This window comes from Echeneis naucrates, chromosome 6 (genome assembly GCF_900963305.1).
Source record: "Echeneis naucrates chromosome 6, fEcheNa1.1, whole genome shotgun sequence".
Taxonomy (NCBI): domain Eukaryota; kingdom Metazoa; phylum Chordata; class Actinopteri; order Carangiformes; family Echeneidae; genus Echeneis; species Echeneis naucrates.
Genome location: NC_042516.1, coordinates 22,825,581 through 22,847,809, shown reverse-complemented (window position 1 = coordinate 22,847,809; position 22,229 = coordinate 22,825,581). Strand labels below are relative to the sequence as shown.

Sequence of the window (22,229 nt, the reverse complement as noted above, 5' to 3'; positions counted from 1 at the left end):
AGGCCTGTTTTTTTTTTTTAGCTTTGCAAAAAAAAATAAAAAAATCCTCCAACCAGGCAGATTTGAAGCAACCTAATCTGTCGTCAGCAGAAGTATCTGCCAAACGAAAACAAAACCAAATCAGGGAACATGAGGGTCCTGATACTGCACTGAGCAAACCAAAGCCCACAATCCTGATGCACAAACTACGCTGGTTCTATCGTGACCTTTTATTAGAAAATTATATTTTCATAGTAAAAGAATTTCGAGCAAAAGGTCAGCTGTAAATGCAAATAACTTTCACACCAAAAGCAGAAGTTGTTAAATTCAAGTTAGGAAACAGATTCAAGTGAATAGCGGAAACAACACCTCATATATAATGTCTGGTGCTGCAGTTACAGCACAACTTCTGTCCGGCTGCTATTCATCGCTACTATGAGAAAACCATGACAGAGATGGCTGAGGAGATTAACTATGCTTCAGTTGTTTTCAAAGCCAAAAAGAACGCCCAACCTGAGGGTGAGTTTTTCTTTTGAATACGCAGCACGTTGGCTGTTTGTATAATCCGCTTGTAGTCCGACTACATCTGTACAAAACCACAGGAGACTTTTTCAGAAATCTGTTTCCATTTTCATTTGTGATCCTCTAACGGGAATAACCTTTTCCTCAACCTTTTAGCTAACGAGGAGGAGGAGGAAATCGTGTACGATGAAGTGAAGGTGCCAAACCAAACGTCTGAGCAAAGTGGACACACAAAATGTAAGTTGAAAACAAAACAAACAAAAAGTTGTGCAACATTTCTCAGAACGAAGGTAGAACAAATACTTTTAGAACAGTGACTTTACCTCTATTGTAATCAATGAAAGACAAGTTCCACTGCACTAATGCCCTGAAGGAGCTTTGTCAGTGACCCCGATAACGTCATCTGGGTTATGAGTTTAATGCATTTTGGAAGTTTTATGTCTCTGCCTGTGACAGCTGTGAGACCAGGACATTAAAAACACACAACAATTAAAGACAGGCATCACGATGCTTCACTGAGGATTGTTGGCCCATTGCTCTCTGCTCTCAGTGTATTTCCAGCACTTCTCCTTTTCACCCACACCCATCAATGTCTTGCCTGAGATCACAAAGCTTTATATTTGTATTTGTGGTTTCATATCAGATGGATTCATCCCAGAGAAGAGTCATTCCTTTCAGGTGGTGGCTTGTTGTCTGGTCATACTTTGTGTCATTTTGACCATCGGCATCATAACAGTGTGTGTCTACCGTAAGTATGCAAACCAACACTTGCACACATGATTTGATGTTAGTTGTGCGTTCGTTGCAGTCAGAGTCCGTTTGGTCACGCCTTCTAACTGTTTTCTGAACCTGTTACCAAATTCTGCACACTGATTATTCTGAGGCATCATCTCCCATGTTAAGGCCCAAACCAACGCTGAGTTCATCCTGAACAATGCTGGTTCCTCCAGTCCAACACCATAAACCAAATCATGACATCAAATTTCAGTGGGCGAGGAATTTTCATAACAACTGCTGTCAAACATGTCAAACATGTGGCATGTTGACGACATTAAAAAAATCCTGCTCTGTTTTTCATGTTTACTTTTAAAACGTCTGTGCAAAATGAATGGTGTTACACTGAGATGAATCATTGTGCGACGATCCCCACACACAGCCAGGGAGACAAAAAGATGTTGAGAGCTTTTAATCTTTCATTTAACAAACACAAAGAAAAGCTGGAGAATAGTTCTTTAAATGGACATAATAGATATTCCATTGTCCCTGAAGCTTTTCTTCATTTCACACTTGTTCCGCCAAGTCAAAGAGACCTGGGCCAGATAAAAGACAACCAAACTGCTCTATGTGAAGAAATTCAAAACAACACAAATCTAGAAGTTCAGTTTGAGAACATAAAACAATACTATAATGTCTCAGACAGCACAGTCAAAAACCTGACTGAAGAAAACCAGAAGCTGTTGGAACAGAACCAGAACATGGAAATAAACTGGAACAACATCACCCAAGACAACCAGAAGCTGTTGGAACAGAACCAGAATTTGGAAAAAGAGAAGAACAGCTTGACCCAACAGATACAGAAGATGGAGACAGAGTGGAATAAACTCAACGTCAGTCGAGCTCAGTGGAGCATTGATGCCTACTGCCCCAAAAAAGATAGAAGTATGTTCAAAGAACTTTAATTAGCTCTGAAAATTACCAGAAATAACAATAATGATCATAAAGTAATGTTGTTCATGTCTTAATGTCTCTATTATTACAGGAGGAGAGTGTAAAGCTTGTCAGGATGGCTGGCAACAAAACAGGAACAGCTGTTATGCGATTGTTCACCAATATTATGTGAACAACTGGAAAAACTGGACAGAAGCTCAAAATGACTGCAAAGGAAAGGCCTCAGATTTGGTTGTTGTTGGTGATGACACAGAGAAGGTAATGAGAAAGCAGTGGGAGAGTTGTTGACTGAAATGAAAAGTATTTCCTGTAGATCTGAACTGTGAGTCTGTAGATCACTGTTGTTGTATTTAAATATCTCTGATATCTGTCTCCACATTGTCCTCAGGAATATGTCTGTCAAAAAAGTTGGTACAACAAAGGATACTGGATTGGTCTGAGAGTTGAAGATGGAAAATGGAAGTGGATCGATGGCAGTGACCTAAAATATGAGTAAGAGACACACTGGTGAATAATTTGAATAATAAAATCTATCAGCTCTGATCTAATCATCATGTTGTTCCATCAGCTTCTGGATAAAATCTCCTGAAGAAGGTCACTGTGCAGTTTCTTATTGTTACGGTGGATGGGAATCAGTGAGCTGTAGTGAGACAAAACGATGGATCTGTGAAAAGGAAGCTTTATCTGTTTAAAGACTGCAGATCATCCTGACCTCACTGTATATTCTGGAAACATTAAGAACATGTGAGATGAAGAAAAAATTCTGTTTTAATGTGAACCCTTTTTAAAGTTTGTGATTTTTTTCTAAAGATGTGTGCTGTTTTGTTTTGTGTCTGTAAGATGGAACATTTAAATAAAATATGATGTTTAACTTCTGAAAATACAGTGACTGACCTAAAAGGGCAGTAAAGTGTTGATCATTAATGACTCTGAATGTGCTGTTCTTCTCCTCTGTTACAAACACAGTTCTTACCTGTTGTATATTTGCAGATTGATCAGACCAACAAGTTCAGTATTTACCTCCCTGTTGCATTTTGTTGGACAACAGAGGGAGCTGTATCACCTCTATACTAAATCTACCCCAGCTGTGCTCAGAAGTTTGATGGCAGGAAATAAAAATGCTGCTACACAATGTTGTCGCTGACTTGGTGTTGTCACATAAAGAAGTGGTCATGATGAAATGGGCTGAGTCCAAGTTCAGTTCCTGGGCAGCAACAGAAGAAACAATCCCCGGGTATAAAGAGGAGAGCTAAAACCGGAGAGGCTGATCATTACTGAGCTGCTCACATTTACACTTCCATTTGCAGTCTTCTTCCAGGATTACTGGTGATTTTCATATTTTGTTCAGGATGGACAGAAACACACAGCAGGAGACTGTGGCTTTCAACAATTCAAGTGTTTCTTTACCTGCAGGTGAGATATCTTCTACTGGAACTAAACTTCCCACGTTCCTCGTCGTTTGTGTTGCAGCTGTTTGTTGTTTTCTGTCACAGTGACACTAAACTCTGCAGCTCACTGCTCTGAACAGCAGACAACACATTTGAAGTAAAATAAAAAAGAGGAACGAATTGGCCGGAAATGTTTGATATGTTTTCCAGCTGAACAAGAAGAAGATGCTGATGTTAACACAGCAGTTTTCACTTTGAAGGAAACAAAACTGCTGTATATTTTTTTTATTTCAAAAGGAGGCTGTGTGTCTTTGCTCCTTATTAAAATCTAATTAAAGAGCTCTAAGCTGAATTCTCGTTTTTTCAGGTAAGCAGCGTCGCTCCTCAGCTCAGTCTGCTGTAATAATAGCAGTGAGTTGGCTGATACTCGCCGTGACTTTGGCCCTTGATGTCTACTGTGAGTATGAACTCAGCTCTAAACAAACATGTAGCTACATGTCTCTGTTAAAGCTGTGACAGACTGATTTCTGACAAAAGCAACAAAAAGACATTAATGTGGCATTTATTTGAAGTCAAAGTTGTTTTGGTGTGTCGTGTTGAACAGCAGTAACAGCTTATCTCTCCTTCCTGTATGTCTGCCTATAGTTACCTCTGTCATTTCTGAAAACAACAGCAAGCTGACTGAAGAAAACCAGAAGCTGTTGGAACAGAACCAGAATTTGGAAATAAACTGGAACAACATCACCCAAGAAAACCAGAAACTGGAAAAAAAGAAGAACAGCTTGACCCAACAGATACAGAAGATGGAGACAGAGTGGAATAAACTCAACGTCAGTCGAGCTCAGTGGAGCATTGATGCCTACTGCCCCAAAAAAGATAGAAGTATGTTCAACGAACATTAATTAGCTCTGAAAATCACCAGAACAATAATGATCATAAAGTAATGTTGTTCATGTCTTAATGTCTCTATTATTACAGGAAGAGAGTGTAAAGCTTGTCAGGATGGCTGGCAACAAAACAGGAACAGATGTTATGCGATAGTTTACCAATATTATGTGAAAAACTGGACAGAAGCTCAAAATGACTGCAGAGGAAAGGCCTCAGATTTGGTTGTTGTTGGTGATGACACAGAGAAGGTAATGAGAAAGCAGTGGGAGAGTTGTTGACTGAAATGAAAAGTATTTCCTGTCGATCTGAACTTTGAGTCTGTAGATCACTGTTGTTGTATTTAAATATCTCTGATATCTGTCTCCACATTGTCCTCAGGTATATGTCCATCAAAAAAGTTGGCACGAAGGATTCTGGATTGGTCTGAGAGTTGAAGATGGAAAATGGAAGTGGATCGATGGCAGTGACCTAAAATATAAGTAAGAGACACACTGGTGAATAATTTGAATAATAAAATCTATCAGCTCTGATCTAATCATCATGTTGTTCCATCAGCTTCTGGATAAAATCTCCTGAAGAAGGTCACTGTGCCGTTTCTTATTACAGTGGATGGAGATCAGTGAGCTGTAGTGAGACAAATCAATGGATCTGTGAAAAGGAAGCTTTATCTGTTTAAAGACTGCAGATCAACCTGACCTCACTGTATATTCTGGAAACATTAAGAACATGTGAGATGACAAAAAAATTCTGTTTTAATGTGAACCCTTTTTAAAGTTTGTGAATTTTTTCTAAAGATGTGTGCTGTTTTGTTTTGTGTCTGTAAGATGGAACATTTAAATCAAATTTGATGTTTAACTTCTGAAAATACAGTGACTGACCTAAAAGGGCAGTAAAGTGTTGATCATTAATGACTCTGAATGTGCTGTTCTTCTCCTCTGTTACATTTTGTTGGACAACAGAGGGAGCTGTATCACCTCTATACTAAATCTAACCCAGCTGTGCTCAGAAGTTTGATGGCAGGAAATAAAAATGCTGCTACACAATGTTGTCGCTGACTTGGTGTTGTCACATAAAGAAGTGGTCATGATGAAATGGGCTGAGTCCAAGTTCAGTTCCTGGGCAGCAACAGAAGAAACAATCCCCGGGTGTAAAGAGGAGAGCTAAAACCGGAGAGGCTGATCATTACTGAGCTGCTCACATTTACACTTCCATTTGCAGTCTTCTTCCAGGATTACTGGTGATTTTCATATTTTGTTCAGGATGGACAGAAACACACAGCAGGAGACTGTGGCTTTCAACAATTCAAGTGTTTCTTTACCTGCAGGTAAGATATCTTCTACTGGAACTAAACTTCCCACGTTCCTCGTCGTTTGTGTTGCAGCAGTTTGTTGTTTTCTGTCACAGTGACACTAAACTCTGCAGCTCACTGCTCTGAACAGCAGACAACACATTTGAAGTAAAATAAAAAAGAGGAACGAATTGGCCGGAAATGTTTGATATGTTTTCCAGCTGAACAAGAAGAAGATGCTGATGTTAACACAGCAGTTTTCACTTTGAAGGAAACAAAACTGCTGTATATTTTTTTTATTTCAAAAGGAGGCTGTGTGTCTTTGCTCCTTATTAAAATATACAGTAATTAAAGAGCTCTAAGCTGAATTCTCGTTTTTTCAGGTAAGCAGCGTCGCTCCTCAGCTCAGTCTGCTGTAATAATAGCAGTGAGTTGGCTGATACTCGCCGTGACTTTGGCCCTTGATGTCTACTGTGAGTATGAACTCAGCTCTAAACAAACATGTAGCTACATGTCTCTGTTAAAGCTGTGACAGACTGATTTCTGACAAAAACAACAAAAAGACATTAATGTGGCATTTATTTGAAGTCAAAGTTGTTTTGGTGTGTCGTGTTGAACAGCAGTAACAGCTTATCTCTCCTTCCTGTATGTCTGCCTACAGTTACCTCTGTCATTTCTGAAAACAACACCAAGCTGACTGAAGAAAACCAGAAGCTGATTAAAAAAAACCAGAATTTGGAAATAAAGAGGCACGACTTAAACCAACAGATACAGAAGATGGAGACAGAGTGGAATAAATTCAACATCAGTCGAGCTCAGTGGAGCATTGAGGCGTACTGCCCCAAAGAAAATGGAGGTATGTTCAAAGAACTTTAATAAGAATTATGAACCTTGTAAAAATAATTTAATGTGATTAATAAGTCGTTAATAACTTCATGTCTCTAAAATCACAGGAAGACTGTGTGAATCTTGTCAGAGAGGCTGGAGAAAGCGGAAGGCCGGCTGCTATGCTGTTATTAACCCACAAAACATTAATGATTGGAGAAACTGGACAGAAGCTCGAGATGACTGCAGAAGAATGATTTCAGATTTGGTTGTTGTTGGTGATGACACAGAGAAGGTAATGAGAAAGCAGTGGGAGAGTTGTTGACTGAAATGAAAAGGATTTCCTGTAGATCTGAACTGTGAGTCTGTAGATCACTGTTGTTGTATTTAAATATCGCTGATATTTGTCTCCACATTGTTCTCAGCAATACGTCAGTCGAATTAATGTGGGAACTAAAGGATTCTGGATTGGTCTGAGAGTTGAAGATGGAAAATGGAAGTGGATCGATGGCAGTGACCTGAAAAATAGGTAGGAGACACACTGGTGAATAATTTGAATAATAAAATCTATCAGCTCTGATCTAATCATCATGTTGTTCCATCAGCTCCTGGATAAAATCTCCTGAAGAAGGTCACTGTGCCGTTTCTTATATAAACCGTGGATGGGAATCAGTGAGCTGTAGTGAGACAAATCGATGGATCTGTGAAAAGGAAGCTTTATCTGTTTAAAGACTGCAGATCAACCTGACCTCACTGTATATTCTGGAAACATTAAGAACATGTGAGATGAAGAAAAAATTCTGTTTTAGTGTGGATCCTTTTTTCAAGTTAGTTAGTTCCAAAGATATTTGTTGTTTTTTAGTGTCCATATATATGTTAAACTAAAAAGCAGACATTCACAAATGTAATGTTTAAGTAAATTAGATGTGAAGTTAAGTTCTGAAAATTCAGTGACTGGCCTAAAGGACAGTAAACTTTTGATCATTGGTAACTCTGAATGTTGTTTTCTTCGACTCAGCTAGTTTATTTCCCGTAATCTATTCTGAGTATGAGAAATATAACTGCTGCTGCTGCACAGTGTTGAAACACTGACTGGGTGTTGCTATGTATTGAACTGATTATGGTGAAAACAGGAATATAAGGAACTGACGAAATGCTGTTGTGAATCTCAGTCATTTGTATTTGCAGTGAGGAAACATCAAAGACTGGTTAAAGATAAAAAATAAAAACCTGGCTGACAAACAAATGTTTGAAATGGAACAAAATAAGAAATATAGTATATTAAAACCAATATTAAAAGTCTGGAATGAAAAAGACATTCTTCCTTCTTAATCAGAGCTCATCAGTCATCAATGCTCTGAATGCAGATCTCTTTTTTCAGACAGAAATGATCGAATCTGCTCAATTCTGATTAATTAACCTGTCAGTTTCTGAAAAGGGGGAAAGAAAAGCAGCGTCTGAGTGTCTGTTAAATACAAAATCTTGTTGCAAAACATTTCTCATTTAAACTTTACATCATCTGTACCAGAGGTCAAACTGGGTCAAAAACACACACACAAAAAAAAACAATAACAAAAAAAAAAAGGAACTGAAACTTGGGAGTTTGATTATTGCTCAACTGAAATGAAAATCTAATTAAATGAAAGTAAGTGCTCACTTACTTTTATTTGCATTCTTCTTGAGGATTATTGGTGATCTGTATCACTTTTGTTCAGGATGGATGGAAACACATAACAGCTGACTGTGACTTTCAAAAGTAACAGGGAAGCTGTAATGAGAGCAAACAACAGATCTGTGAATAGCTGTAGAATGAAAGTACACATTTATAGTTTTTAAGGAACAAAGAGCTGTTGCAAGATTGTTAGGTATGTACACATTTTTGAAACAGGACATAGGCATTTTGTTTTCCGGTTAACTTGAACGTAACACAGTCTGAGCCCTCTACTGCGCCTGCGCGATTTGCGTCGCCCGGAAACGGCAGGGTTGTTTTGGTATCCGTTCGCCCCGCAGTTACCTGTAACAAGGCAAAACAAATAAATTTAACCATCCCGTTTTTGATGTATGAATGACAAAGCCGGTCGGGATTCTTTCCACATTTTTTGTGTTGATGACATGAACACTTTCTCGTGGAATACCGGGGTATTTTGTTGATTGGGTGTATTACGGGAGCTAGCTGTTAGCTAGCCTGTTAGCCGGCTAAGCCCTGACACTAAAGTTGTGTTCGGGATGGACTTCGCGGCTCTGGAGCTCGACGCTGTGAAATTTGCCAAGACTGCTGTCACCTACGACCAAAATGGCAAATATAACGAGGCCGTGTTCTATTACAAGGTAAGGAGAAGCTGACAGGTGCGAACATCCGCTACCTGTCCACGTTAGCATTTAGCTCACGTTAGCTCCAAGTTGACATTAGAGTTTCACTTGCGTGTTCTTCAGTGGCACTCCGTTAAAGAGTCGATGAGGACATTTTAGAGATGTTTTTCTGTTTTGAGACTGTGACTGTCAGAACTTAAATGTGTGCATACATAAGTCATGAAAAAATCTGTCTGTTTTGTGGTTGTTTTCAATAGGAAGCAGCCCAAGCCCTGATATATGCTGGCATGGCAGGGTCCAAACTGGACGGCATTCAGGACAAAGTGAATGAGTACCTGGATCGGGTCCAAGCCCTCCACAATGCTGGTGAGTTCACCAGAGACACGCTGGAAAAACAGTTTCTGTTCCTGCTTTGAGGTGATGCCTGAGATCAGAGACTCGACAACTGCTGGGTTAAATTCAGTTTTGTTATGTCTGTATTGATTGAATGAACTGTTACTGTCGTGTTGATTTATTTTGAAACCGCTGCAGGTGTTGATGCAAACTGCAGAAGACAAACAGGAGGGTTTACTGTCTCTGCAGTGCTTTTCAGTACATCTTCTGTCCACTGACATTATTCCACTCTCCCCTCCACGCACTTCCAGTTGATCTTATCAGGTCTAAACTCAGGTGAAGTGTCTGACTGGTTTTCAGTAACGTTCTCAAATGGTCCGTGAGGACATAGTTTCTCAGCTGCTGTCTGACTTGGTTTTCCCATGGCACACCCCATACTCCGTGTGTGTGAGAGAATGTGTGTCACTGTTGTGTGTGCTTGCAGTTTTCCTTTAGATTCAGAGAAAATTTTACACAAACTGCTGTTCTGTAGTTCTACGGATTTTTACATTTTTCATATGGTTGATTTGTTGAAGATAAGTGCAGTTCGACTGCAGAATAAATTACATCCTACAAAATGGGCATAAACGTCTTTAAAATTACTAAATATAAAACTGTCATAAGGGGGAAATTTAGTGCCTTACTCTGAAATCAGATTGTATCTGGCAATCTGACTTTGGTTGACTTTGTAAATTAGCATCAAACATTAAAGTTCGAGTCAGAATACAGTCTGAGGCTTGAATGCCATCCAGGTGTCTGTAGTGTGGGCTAACCAGTCTGTCCTGGATGTTTCACCCCAGTCCAGGCTCAGAAGAGCGATCCGCTGAAGTCTCGACAGCAGGTGGACCTGGAGCGTGCCCACTTCCTAGTTACCCAGGCCTTTGAGGAAGATGAGAAGGGAAATGATGATGAAGCCATTGAACTGTACACCCAAGCTGTGGAGCTGTGCATTAAAACGGTAACTCTCTCCTTCTCGCTTTCCTGCTGTTTGTCAGCACTCTTTTAGTAGAAAGAGCCAACTTTCCTCCTTCACATTATTCCTGGCTGTTTCCTCACTCCCTTTTTGGATTTTCAACAGTCCAATGAGACGTCAGATCAAGCACTGCAGACCAAGCTGAAGCAGCTGGCACGCCAAGCTTTGGACAGGTAAATGTGAACAAACGAGCCCTTTTTGTTATTATAAGACAGTTTGTCCGCCTGTCTACCACGACTCCATCACATTCCAGCTGTGGTTCCAACACTAAACATCAGCACATCAACACCCTCTGGTGGTACATTTAGTCGTTTAAATAAGATCAGTGTGTCAACTGGTTTTTTCAAATGTTCTGTTTTGTTTTGGGTTTTTTGGCAAAAAAAAAAAAAAAAAAAAAAAACCAAAACAACAACAACTTTCTGAACTTTCAGAGCTGAAGGTCTTAAAGAGTCCCAGTCCAAACCAGCTACAGCCCACAGTCAGGACAGGACAGGCCCCCCTGGAACTAAGCCGGGCAGTGGGGCACCAGTCCGGCAATTTTTCCCCCTCGGGCCAGAATTCACTCTCCACGACAGAGCTCAGCCCCAGCCGGTCCGAGCAGTCCAGTCCAGCGAGCCTCATGGTCAGCGCTACACATCTGAAGAGATCGAGGTGCTCAGGTGAGCCAAAGGCTGGATGTTTTGTGAAAGAACTGTATAAGGATTAATAATTTCCACATCCTGTTAGACCTGGAAGGTCATTTATACAAAACTGACCAAAACATCTTTGCTATCGGGTTTTAGAAATTATTTTAATCTGCAGTGAAATTACTGCTGCTATCTCAGAAACGTATTAAGACATAAATCTGTTGGCATTTTCTTTGTCCATTTAACAAAACAGACAAATTCTTCCCTCTGGTGTCTGGTGGCAACTCAACAGCTTCACCGTCTTTCTTTGTTTTCAGCTCAACTACTGACTAAAATCATGTGTCAGGTTTTGTTCAGTCTGTTTTTGGTGGACTAAAATTGTCCTTTGTTTCCAGGAGTACATCTAAAATCAATGGTATAGCCTACGTGCCCTTCATGAGTGTGGACCTGAAAGAGCGGTTTGCCTTTCCTGTTCCTTTCTCGTGAGTTTGAGCTCAGTTATTTAATACTAGCTGCTTTTGTGAAATGTTTTTCATTTTGTGTGTGTTTGTGTGTGTTGGTTTTTTTTTTTTTTTTTTGTTGTTTTTTTTAATCGTTTGTCATTGTTTGTTCTCTTTTCAGAATAGAGAAGGCAATACACAAAAAAAGTCAGTTATTTTCAGTTTCAGTCCATTAATACTAGTGTTGGCTGTGGAAGACTTACTGAATATTGTTTGAAATTTCTGTATTTAAAGTTAAATCTACATCAGACTGATAGATTTTCAGGAAGGGGAGGGAGTGAGAGGGATAAGAGAGGAAATAGAGTTGGCATACAAACTGGCCCATAGCCTCAGTGCTCATGTGTTTGAGGGGCTAAACAGAATGATACAGTGGTTTTCAGGGAGTGAGTCACATAAAAATTTCAAATCCTTTGAGTTTTGTCATTTTAATTCTTCCGAACAGGGACAAAACAGGGAAACTGGCACTTTCGCCCAAACAGAAAGCCATCTTCTCCCGCTGGGTCCGGCCAGACGAGATCTGCAATAACCCCACCATGATCATGTCTGTGTCCAGCTTCAGTATCAAACAGGTGAGAGGCTCCAGAGATTGTATGTTCTCTACCAACATCTTCTCATCTGGCAGGTTTTTATTCTATCCTTCAGTGTTTGTATTTGAACATTAAATAGACAGTCTTATTTAGATTTTATTTCATTGTGAATGAGACTCAGCCACAATTAAATCAACACCTAAGTTCAAATCTTTTTATGATATTATGACTTTGATTATATGCCGTTGCATCATTTCAACTTGTGCACTGAGTGTGGCCTTCACTGCTGCTGTTCAGACTGTGGTGTCCGACTGTTCCTTTGTGGCATCACTCGCCATCAGCGCGGCGTACGAGAGGAGATACAACAAGAAACTCATCACCAGGTACTGAACAGAGCATTCCGCTTTAAACATCAACTTTCCTACCGACTTTATTATCTCCTTCATCTTCAAACCCGACCGAACTGAGTTCAGCCTCAACCTTCACCCTTGATTTTGTGGATGCTTGTTTGTGCATTTTACAGCATCATCTACCCTCAGAACAGGCGAGGAGAACCAGAGTATAACCCCTGTGGGAAATACATGGTCAAGCTCCACATCAATGGAGTTCCCAGGAAGGTAAAAGACAACAGACCACCACAATCAGCTCATCTGCACACATTTAGATGTGGTGGGCATCAGTAAAATTTAAGCTGATACATTTCCTCGGCCATTAGTTTGAGATCATTATGGGTTGAGCATCACTAAGACTGAAACTTCCCTCTAACTAATAACTTGTGCATTGCAGGTGATTATAGACGACTACCTGCCAGTGGACCATAACGGAGAGCTGCTGTGCTCCTACTCCAGCAACAGGAACGAGCTGTGGGTGTCACTGATAGAGAAAGCCTACATGAAGGTGATGGGAGGCTACGACTTCCCAGGCTCTAACTCTGTGAGTTTCCATAAAAGACGGTCTAATTTGATCATTCCTACATGAAAATAAATACAAGACTTGCAAGGAGCAAAGAGAAAATGTAATAAACACAAGATGTTTTCAATATTATGCCTGTCAGCAGACGACACAAATAGCAACATCAGATGTTTCTCAAAGAAATTAGACTGCTGTAAGGTCGGAAAATTCATTTGCGTTTTGTGTTCCAGAACATTGATTTGCACGCACTCACCGGCTGGATCCCTGAACGCATTGCTATGCACTCTGATAATCAGTCGTTCAGCAAGGACGACACCTTCCGCATGCTCTTCCAGAGGTGAAGATACACAGAGCAGTCATTCTCATGTTTGAAAAAACGTAATTTTTTGTCTCATTTATTTTTGTGTACCCTTCTCTCTTCATCTCCAGGTTCCACAGGGGTGACGTCCTCATCACCACGGCAACAGGAGTGATGACAGAGGAAGAGGGGGATAGATGGGGTTTAGTGCCAACACACGCCTATGCTGTTCTTGACATCAGGGAATACAAGGTGAGCATTGTGAAAGAGCCATTAGCATACCATCAATGGAATTAGCTTTAACATTGCATTTAGGAAACACTGACCCTTCATAGAAGTCCTCAACATTAACCAGTACATGCTAATGGTGAATTCTCAATGTGCTACTGCGATATAAATATGTACTCAGCACTGACAAGAATCACTGGAGAGTTAGTGTGAATCTTCATGGAGCTAAATTTGTAATAAGAAGATTTGTGCGAAGAGCAGAAATGTTGGAATCAGCTGTTTTTATGAAGTATGAAGAACTCTGCTGTTTTCCAATCTGCCCATCAGTCAACGGATGAGCGTCCTTCCAGATATCAGTATCTTTTGTAATTGACGATGTGTGTTTCTGTCTTTCTTGTAGGGAATGCGTTTCCTGCAGCTGAAGAATCCCTGGAGTCATCTTCGGTGGAAGGGGCGCTACAGCGAGCGGGATGAGAAGAACTGGACGCCCGAACTTTTGAAATACCTCAACTTTGACCCCAAGACAGCACAGAAGTTCGATAACGGTATATCCCGTCTTTTCATAAATGCAGTACCTAGTTTGGCAGAAAGAATTGCTGTGTGAAGTCTGTATTGACAAAGTGCAGTGAAAAGGTATTTAGTTGCAGTGTGACAGTTGAGCAGTAGCACAGTTGTTGGATCCTGTTATTATACTTATTAAAAAGAAATTCACTTTAATTTACATCATGACCTGTTTAATATTTCCCTGAAGGGCAAACAAGTGTGGGTTAGGGTTACGGTTATGAATTATTATATGTCCACAGATTTATGAAATGATGAAATGTACCTTTGCCCTCACAGTCAGCTTAAAATACTTCACTGTCATGGACCCAAATCCAGGTGTTCAGTTTCACTAATCAAAGTTAGTGCATCTGCAGCATTTAATATAAAAGTGGACATGGACTTCAGAGCTGAAAACGAATCTAAAGCTGAAGTGTCTTTAAACTACTTTCTATATAATGAGCATCAGGGGACTATAATAAGAAATCAGATGTACTGAGGTTTATTGGTTTTTGAGGTTTATTCCAGATTGTTTATAATTCGCCGTTTTGTGTTGTTCTTCAGGTGTTTTCTGGATTGCATGGGAGGATCTTTGTCAGTACTATGATGTCATCTACCTGAGCTGGAACCCCGCCCTCTTCAAAGAGTCCTTCTGTATTCACAGGTGTGTTTGTTTGGTTTAAGGTTCCCCTTAAATTTGATTTCTAATGTATCAGCAATTACAGTTTTAATGTCCCTGTTTTGTTTTACTTGAGATAAGAATGTGTTTGCATGCCGGCTTCTGTGTAAGTTGAACAACACGAAGCAGAAGTATTGTGTGTTCAGTATCCAGAGGTGCCACACCCAGGCTGAGGTTTGTGTTGTGGATTGTGTTTTTGTCTGCAGTAGCTGGGATGGGAAGCAGGGCCCAGTGAAGGATGTGTACAGCCTGGCCAACAATCCTCAGTACAAGTTGGAGGTCCAGTGTCCAGCAGGGGGAGCTGCTGTCTGGGTGCTGCTCACCAGACACATCACTGACAAGGTGGGCGGGGCGCACTGATGAGCTCATATTGTGATGTGTTTTTAAAAATGTCACTACCAGAAACTTACTAACTTCAACTCCTCGTGTTCTCTCAGGATGATTTCGCACAAAACAGGGAGTTTATCACCCTGGTTGTTTACAAGACAGATGGGAAGAAGGTTTACTACCCAGGTAAGGTTCCCTCTGCAGCCCTGAGCCTTTGGGAGATGTCCTCTGGATGGAGGAGGGGGGGGGGCAGTCCATAACCTCTTAATATCGCCGTCACACACCTTTTAATGTGGTTAGTCAATGTAACTAATCTCCCTCACAGCGGACCCCCCTCCTTACATTGATGGCATCCGTATCAACAGCCCCCACTATCTGACCAAGATTAGACTGACCAGTGCAGGAACACATACCTTCACACTGGTGGTCTCCCAGTACGAGAAACAAAACACCATCAACTACACACTGCGGGTGAGAAAACTTAAACGTGTGTTTTTAAAAAAAACCAAAACAAATAATTCAAACTAATATGAAGCTTACTTTAAGGATTAGTGATTTTACTTTGTGCAGTCTGATTAAATTCTGGGAGGAAATCAAATTTCTATTTTTCAACATATTAGCACAGTTTCTTTGTGAAACTGTCACATTAGTATTTTCATTCTCTTGTTCCATTTTATTGTGTTGACATGAATGGTTGTGAGTCCAAACTTGGTCCTGGTCTTTTTTCCTTTCCTTTCCGTTCTTTTGTTTCTTCATTTCCCTTTCCCTTTACTTTCTTCTCTTATTCTTGCCTCTCATGTCCCTCCTTGTTTTCTTTCCTTTCATTACAGTAACAGTTAGGGTGTGTCCTCTTTGTGTGTCTGTGTGAGACCTTAAATATAGTTTTTCTATGAATTTATATTTTCTATTGATATATGGAAGAGTTCATGAAGGAATCATTGAGTAAAATAAAATGACTGCATATGTATGTCTTCTGTGCTGTCTCTCTCCCTCTCTCTCCATCTAAATGTTGATCTCAGCTCAGATCAACCTTTCTCTTTGAAAATTGTCCTGGGAGTGACTGATTCACTGAGCGTTCAACAGAGATCAAACCCAGAAGATTTTTTTCTCCCCAGAATGGCATTAATATGAAGGCTCTACTCTGTCCCCAGATAGTCCTGAATAAATTAACAGATTTGTTTCAAAGTATACGCACCATTAGGAAACATGTGACAATTTGTCTTACACAGCTGCAGATAACAAAAAAGAAATATTTGGAAATCTCTGTTGTTTATTCTGCAGGTTGCTCCATTTGTTCCTGTTATCTGTAGATAAAGAGAATTTCAGAACACTTCCAGATTTATTTTGTAAGACCAGCTCATGTTCATTGTAATATAACAGGCTTTTGTCTCTTTACCCAGGTTCACTCCGGATGCAAATTCACCTTCTCCAAGATCCCATATCCCTTCACTCACACCAAACGGGTACATTACCACCTAACACCACAAACAAGTAAACAGGCATATATCATTTATTGAGGTTCTTAATCGTCGTGCTCCTGTCTTCAGATCAACGGCCAGTGGAAGGGCCTCACTGCTGGAGGATGTGGAAACTACAAGGACTCGTACAAACAAAACCCGATCTATCAGATTAACCTGGAGCGGCCTGGACCGCTGCTCATCGAGCTCCGAGGATCCAGGTCAGGCCTTTGTTGTGTGGCGCATCCTGACAATCCACAACAATCCATTTAAATAGTGGATGTTTAAAATAATACTTTCATTTATATATATATATAAAACTCTGAAGCCACTAATATTAGTGATAGTCATTTCAAAAGCCACAAATTTGAAGTGTTTGATATGGTTATAGAACAATATTTAAACTTCACAGCAATATTTGGAAATTTCCTGTCAGGTCCATCTCTGCTGCTTGTGATGCAGTTTGCAAATCTGAGTAAGTTCAGCTTCGGTGAAGCTTGACAGCAGGAAATGTTCAAAACTTGAATGCTAACTATCATTAGAGTCACTGTCATCTCAGCTCCTTTGTCTGAGTTTTTTTCAGAGATGCCAACAAAGAGCTAAAATGAGATTTTATGACATAATTAAAGATGGAAAATGGGCACCAAAATAAAAATCAAATGGGTAGTTTCACTTCAAAAAGATTGGCTCAGACCAACATCTGTCACAAGGGGATGACAAATACTGTAAGTTCCTCAATTAGTTGGTCTGTCAGACTAATGACTCATTAATAGACAGGATGACTCGGGGACTTTCCCCACTAACGTTAACGTTTAATGATCTTCTCTCTCTCTCTCTCTCTCTCTCTCTCTCTCTCTCTCTCTCTCTCTCCCTCTCTCTCCCTCTCCCTCCCCCCTTAGCTCCGCCGTGACATGCACAAACACAGCAGGATGACTCAGCTTGCTCAGTATTTAATTCTGTCTCCAGCGACATGATAATATTGCACTTGACATTTTCTCCAGCCAGTTTTTAATGAATAAATACATCACTGGAGATGCTTAGTTATATTAATGACTTGTATATATTTTCCACAGCTGACAAATGAGTGTTACAGAACTGTTAAGATTCTTATACCACCAGAGTTACAGAGGTCAGAAATGTGTGGATGACTTTGACAGTAGATTTGTGCTAATCATACTGAAATGTGTCAACACATATGTTGGGACTTCCTTCTATTAATTTCTTTGCTACAGTTTCTTGCTCGTCTTACTTACTGAAAGAAGACTGTTGGTTTAAAGGTCTTTCTCTGGTCGCACTATCTTCCACTTTTCCCTCGCCATTTTGTTATTTTATTCAAATCCCCCTTCAAAACAAACCAAGAAAAAAAAAACAACAATAATAATCACCTCCTAAGTATAGTCCTTTCCTTAACGAAATTTCACAGAAAAAAGTAAAATCAGATAAAAGAAAATAACTTCCAAGCCCACAAGGCCATATTTTCATTTGAAGTTTGCATCCTCAAAAGAATATATTACAATTGTACAACAAGCTTTGTAGAGCTGCCCTTGAGACAATTTACAATTACACAGTAATAAAAAGATATATGCTAAATAAATAAAAGCAAAGTATCTTACTCTAGCACTGTTATTTTGGAAAGCATGTTGCTATACATGAAAACATCTTGTTATTGCATGTTTTAACATTATTGTAGTATGTAGTTTGTGGACTGCATGACTACTTTGTTATACGAAGAAAAGAATAATAATAAACACTGCCAGCATCGTCATTTATTAGAATGTGAGTTCTGATGTCAACCTCTGATGAAAAGACTGAAGGATGAATTCTGAAACAGCTGGAAATGATCTACAATCTGAAATGCCGGGTGAAATATGTGCAAATAAAAGAACAGCTTTGTTTTTCTCCGCTCCACTGAGGAACAAATAATTGGGTGTGACCATTGTGTGCCTTTTTTTGTTTGTGTGTGCAGGCAGTACAGTGTTGGTTTTGAGATGGTGACGGTTTCGACGGTGGGGGATCCGGGTGCAGCAGCCTTCCAGAAGAAGAGCAGCGGTGATTACAGGTACGGTCTGCCTGACAAACTGGGATCGGTGCAGAAACCGGTGGTTGTTTACTGTTGTTGCTCAATAAACATGAAATTAATTTCACTGTACAGACACAGTAATGGACAGTTAAAAAAAAAAAGAGTAAATAATTTGATTGGTAACAACTAATGACATTTTAAAGCTTTTAGAGAAACAAAATCAAGTGCATTTATAATTCCAAATACCCCAGAAATGTATATTATACCGTCATGAAACCAGGCTGAGACTGACATTTCATGATATCATTAAATAATCAGAGAGAGTCTCGCGTCTGATTGGCTGACTGTGTTCTGAATGATCCAATAAAAATATGCCCTTCTAAGTCTCCATTGTAACGGATGCCGTGACGCTTCCTCCTCTGACCTTTAAGAAACTCCACTTATTCTTTCTTCTTCCAGATGTGGTTTCTGCTACATGGAGGCAGAGCACGTCCCAGCAGGCATCTACAACGTCATCCCCACCACCTTCCTGCCCAAACAGGAAGGCCCCTTCTTCTTGGACTTTGCCAGCACCGCCCCCCTCAAGGTCTCCCATCTCCAATGAAAACGGAGCCGGAGAGAGGCCGGGGTACTCATCAGGTCATCGAGGGAGATTTCTGACGCTTCTGTTTGAATGTGATGAGGTCTCGACGCCTCCATGAAGCCCAAAGAGCCCAAAACGTGACGGGTAGCTTCGACTAAACACCACGTCAGCCTATCTCTGTCCTCTCCAAGTCAATCCTCTGCTGACGTAAATGGACATATCGTGGACTTGATGACACCACACAGTTACGGTGATGGAATAAGTTATCAATAAGCTGTCATCAACAGTTAGCCTTCAAGGCAAAAATACACTTTGATCCGACAACAGAAAAATTAATTTGATGAAAGCGATGCCTCTTTTTGCTCTAACAAGGTAGACACCATTTCCACAGTAATCCAACGTAATGAGCACCTCATCAGTATAGAAGGTATCTTCAGACTCGCTACTGATTGGAATTTGACGAATGTTAAGGCAGAGGTTTGGGATTTTTTTTTTATTTTTTTTTTTTTTTTTAACACATTTCGGAGGACTCTCTGTCCACATGCTTCAGTGCACTTTAAGTCTGGGATTTTATCTTGAACTGATTTGGGCTTATTATTTGCTGTGGTACAAAACCTTGATGTCAACATGGAAAACAGTAAGCAGTTTCCTAATTGCCCTGCAGTGATTTTCCATTCGATCTAGAAATTCTCCTCCATATAAATTAATGATCTTCTCACTTTTTAAGGTGGAAGAACTGTTAGAGGCTCCGTCAGGACCTCGGCATTTACTGCAAAACTGCCTGAAAAAGAAGCAGTAGCTCGATCATGGCAGCCATAAAACAAGAGCAGAGCACTTTACCTCAACGGAAGGCCTCTCTTGTACATCTTTCAAAGTATTTCTTTGCCCAAAATTTGATCAAGACTCGTTTCTGCCAAAATGTAAAAATTGACTTTAGAGTCAGACAGCTTAAAGGGACAGTTGGGTTTCCTTAAATAACATGAAGGATTGTTTTTTTTTTTAACTCTCAGGAGCAGTGCAGCAGAGCAGCACCACAGGGAATCCAGTATGGCAGCAGTTGAATGATGTCTCATCATGTCGTCTGTGGATGTGACGGCTGAGTGAGAAATATCAGCCTGATTTCATTGACAGGCCTCACGTCAGCACTCAGCACTGCTTGAGACAGGCATCACACACTGCATGTGTGTGTGTATGAATGCATGTGTAAATGTTTAATTTTCGTTAGAAACGTTTTAAAGGTAAAAAATTTTAATGTATTGCCAAGTACACATCCTCTGTTTACTTTTATGTTAACGAGCTGCACTCGTACACCCTTTCTCCTCTTGTTCGTTATTTGACACAGTGTGTCAGTATTTTGAAATGAACATGTCACTTTGATTCCTGGAAGCACACAGTTTAAACAGTTATCCGAAAGAGGTCACCTCAAGTTTTCAGTTTTGGGGCGACGCCACCCATCTAACAAACCTACATACAAACATGTGAGCCCATTTTCACAAAGTTAACTCAAAGGTGTTACCTTCATAATGTTTAAGCAGACCTGCAGTTGCAGATGTTTGCCGTCATCTTGAAAATAAACCTATGCAGCTAAAATGGCATATCACAATACCTGCCAACACAATTTTAACTGAAATACCTTCAGTGTTGCTTATTCTTGTGCGTTGCAACCACCATAAAGGCTCAGTTAGTTAAATGAAGATTATAATGTGCCGTTTGTGTTGGTAATTCAATTGTTGGGTCATTTTGGTGTCTGCACGTTGTAGTCATGTTGAAGGGTCTTGTGTCACACAGAGTGAGCTCCCAGTCCAATCAAGAGCTACACAATTTCAACACAAACTGAACATTATAATCTTCACACAGCAGAGATTATTATTATTAACAGTTCTCTCGTGCACTGCAGAGTGCAACAAGTTCAGTTTTGACTTTGGGGAATTTCATTGGTCAAAATAATCTGAACGCCGGTATGACTGTTTTTTTTTTGTTTGTTTGTTTGTTTATTTGTTTTATCTCGTGGAGTTTGATGTATTCTCACTAAGTTGTTTACAAATGAGCCAAGACTTCGGCTGAAGAAAGAGCTAGCATGCGGATCTGGATTCCCAGATTAGTCAGATTGCCTTTATTGAACTTCTGTTCAAAGCTCTTCAGTCACAGATGATTTGGTGTTAGTGAAGTGAATCCAATTCCACCGAGCTTCTTTAATGTTGAGACCTTTTCTTGTTTACTGAGGATGATTAAAAAACAAAGTTAAGTCTCTCACATGACTTCATGTTGCTGCAGTTAGTCTGCAACTGCAATTTATTTCCACTTTAAATCAAATGCTTATTCATCATTATGAAAATAGTTGCATCTTGTCTTGATGGGCTTTTGCCCCACTGTGGCCGCAGGCTTTATTTTGAAGGATTAAAAATCCGCAGGTCTCTCATAGTCTGACAATAACACTGTTGTGCTGAAAGGTTGAAATGTTCTTTTCAGAATAAATCTATAGCTTTAAACATCAATTGCCAATCACTGCTGTCGATTAGCCATCACACTGCTGTGAGCACTGGACCTATGTCTCCATATTCAGTCATGCTGTTTTAACTCACAGAAAGCCATCTCATGTAGAGATGCAGCAGGACAATCTTGCAGGGCCGGTCGTATGAATGATGATGTAACGTTTGCAGAACTTGCACTAAATGTTGGGCAGACTGGTTTGTTCAAATTTTGAATACAGAAAATGATATCTGCTTCTGTTTGTGCTCTATTTATTTATTTATAGGACGGAAGGGGATAGCTGTACAAACATTCATCAGATTTTGTGCCTGGGGTGGGGAAACAAAAAATGAAAAATGAATGGAGCAATGGTTCTAACACGCTAACAGCGTGAAACATTGTTGGTTTATTGGTTCATTGGAAAAGCAAAAGTTTGCAGGAAGATTAAATCAGACCTTTGTTGCTCCTAAAAACCAGGCGGGCCCGAGACTTTTCCTTCACTTCTGAAAACCTGACGCGTGGTGACTGACTGAAGCACAAAAGTCTGCATTTGATGTTAAATAAAAAGGCAAAACCAGCACATGGACCAACACCAGTCTGGGTTGTAGAGCAACTTTTTCTTTTATTATCTGTAAATTTGTTTTTGTTTAGGCTCTCAGCCACTTTCAGCGACTTTGAAAACGACTGCCATGACTCCCTCTTTGGTAAGTTTAGGATCTTTTTTGGATTTATTTATTCGTTCTGTACAAAGTTGTTATGAACATAATTATTTTCAGATGTCGTCAATTTGGAAGTGAAGGTGTTTCGCTTCTTTGATTAAAGGTCACAACCAAAAGGTGAGTCTTCATCA

At 40.0% G+C, this 22,229-nt stretch overlaps 4 protein-coding genes across 5 annotated transcripts; all 4 read left to right on the top strand.

Moving 5' to 3' along the window:
• The first annotated feature begins 62 nt into the window (after positions 1-62).
• LOC115045441 (C-type lectin domain family 17, member A-like) lies at positions 63-3,243 on the top strand. Its single transcript, XM_029505118.1, has 8 exons — positions 63-255; positions 375-498; positions 658-738; positions 1,145-1,249; positions 1,918-2,160; positions 2,261-2,427; positions 2,558-2,661; positions 2,738-3,243. The coding sequence occupies exons 2-8, from the start codon at positions 426-428 to the stop codon at positions 2,859-2,861; spliced, it is 897 nt and encodes a 298-aa protein (XP_029360978.1). The 5' UTR covers positions 63-255; positions 375-425; the 3' UTR covers positions 2,862-3,243.
• A 149-nt stretch (positions 3,244-3,392) lies between these two features.
• Positions 3,393-5,413, top strand: LOC115045343 (asialoglycoprotein receptor 1-like). The gene is made up of 6 exons (XM_029504974.1): positions 3,393-3,582; positions 3,925-4,014; positions 4,203-4,439; positions 4,536-4,693; positions 4,824-4,924; positions 5,001-5,413. Exons 1-6 carry the CDS (start codon positions 3,519-3,521, stop codon positions 5,119-5,121), a joined length of 771 nt encoding a protein of 256 aa, XP_029360834.1. The 5' UTR covers positions 3,393-3,518; the 3' UTR covers positions 5,122-5,413.
• Positions 5,414-5,502: 89 nt separating this feature from the next.
• LOC115045344 (C-type lectin domain family 10 member A-like) lies at positions 5,503-7,808 on the top strand. The gene is made up of 6 exons (XM_029504976.1): positions 5,503-5,769; positions 6,117-6,206; positions 6,395-6,589; positions 6,687-6,853; positions 6,984-7,087; positions 7,164-7,808. Exons 1-6 carry the CDS (start codon positions 5,706-5,708, stop codon positions 7,285-7,287), a joined length of 744 nt encoding a protein of 247 aa, XP_029360836.1. The 5' UTR covers positions 5,503-5,705; the 3' UTR covers positions 7,288-7,808.
• A 731-nt stretch (positions 7,809-8,539) lies between these two features.
• Positions 8,540-21,634, top strand: capn7 (calpain 7). 2 transcript variants are annotated; one of them, XR_003840852.1, is made up of 22 exons: positions 8,540-8,886; positions 9,126-9,234; positions 10,041-10,198; positions 10,319-10,386; positions 10,645-10,872; positions 11,235-11,321; positions 11,782-11,908; positions 12,164-12,249; positions 12,390-12,483; positions 12,653-12,799; positions 13,009-13,115; positions 13,208-13,328; positions 13,705-13,849; positions 14,409-14,508; positions 14,730-14,865; positions 14,961-15,036; positions 15,176-15,321; positions 16,251-16,313; positions 16,398-16,528; positions 18,274-18,366; positions 18,787-19,160; positions 19,921-21,634. XR_003840852.1 is itself a non-coding variant. In XM_029504385.1 (21 exons), exons 1-21 carry the CDS (start codon positions 8,785-8,787, stop codon positions 18,929-18,931), a joined length of 2,469 nt encoding a protein of 822 aa, XP_029360245.1. In that variant the 5' UTR covers positions 8,540-8,784; the 3' UTR covers positions 18,932-19,911. The 2 variants fall into 2 exon arrangements, 1 of the variants encoding a protein (XP_029360245.1); XM_029504385.1 differs by lacking the exon at positions 19,921-21,634 and having other exon boundaries at positions 18,787-19,911.
• Positions 21,635-22,229: the final 595 nt, after the last annotated feature.

What these genes read in the sequence shown, in the direction of transcription:
- LOC115045441 (XM_029505118.1), top strand. Translation starts at nt 426, where the DNA reads ATGACAGAGATGGCTGAGGAGATTAACTATGCTTCAGTTGTTTTCAAA. An exon ending in AAAGAACGCCCAACCTGAGG is followed by an intron (nt 499 to 657) that starts GTGAGTTTTTCT and finishes TCAACCTTTTAG; the next exon opens with CTAACGAGGAGGAGGAGGAA. An exon ending in GGCAGTGACCTAAAATATGA is followed by an intron (nt 2,662 to 2,737) that starts GTAAGAGACACA and finishes TTGTTCCATCAG; the next exon opens with CTTCTGGATAAAATCTCCTG.
- LOC115045343 (XM_029504974.1), top strand. Translation starts at nt 3,519, where the DNA reads ATGGACAGAAACACACAGCAGGAGACTGTGGCTTTCAACAATTCAAGT. An exon ending in TTTGGCCCTTGATGTCTACT is followed by an intron (nt 4,015 to 4,202) that starts GTGAGTATGAAC and finishes GTCTGCCTATAG; the next exon opens with TTACCTCTGTCATTTCTGAA. An exon ending in CTGCCCCAAAAAAGATAGAA is followed by an intron (nt 4,440 to 4,535) that starts GTATGTTCAACG and finishes CTATTATTACAG; the next exon opens with GAAGAGAGTGTAAAGCTTGT.
- LOC115045344 (XM_029504976.1), top strand. Translation starts at nt 5,706, where the DNA reads ATGGACAGAAACACACAGCAGGAGACTGTGGCTTTCAACAATTCAAGT. An exon ending in TTTGGCCCTTGATGTCTACT is followed by an intron (nt 6,207 to 6,394) that starts GTGAGTATGAAC and finishes GTCTGCCTACAG; the next exon opens with TTACCTCTGTCATTTCTGAA. An exon ending in TTGGTGATGACACAGAGAAG is followed by an intron (nt 6,854 to 6,983) that starts GTAATGAGAAAG and finishes CATTGTTCTCAG; the next exon opens with CAATACGTCAGTCGAATTAA.
- capn7 (XM_029504385.1), top strand. Translation starts at nt 8,785, where the DNA reads ATGGACTTCGCGGCTCTGGAGCTCGACGCTGTGAAATTTGCCAAGACT. An exon ending in GCACGCCAAGCTTTGGACAG is followed by an intron (nt 10,387 to 10,644) that starts GTAAATGTGAAC and finishes CTGAACTTTCAG; the next exon opens with AGCTGAAGGTCTTAAAGAGT. An exon ending in GAAGAGATCGAGGTGCTCAG is followed by an intron (nt 10,873 to 11,234) that starts GTGAGCCAAAGG and finishes CTTTGTTTCCAG; the next exon opens with GAGTACATCTAAAATCAATG.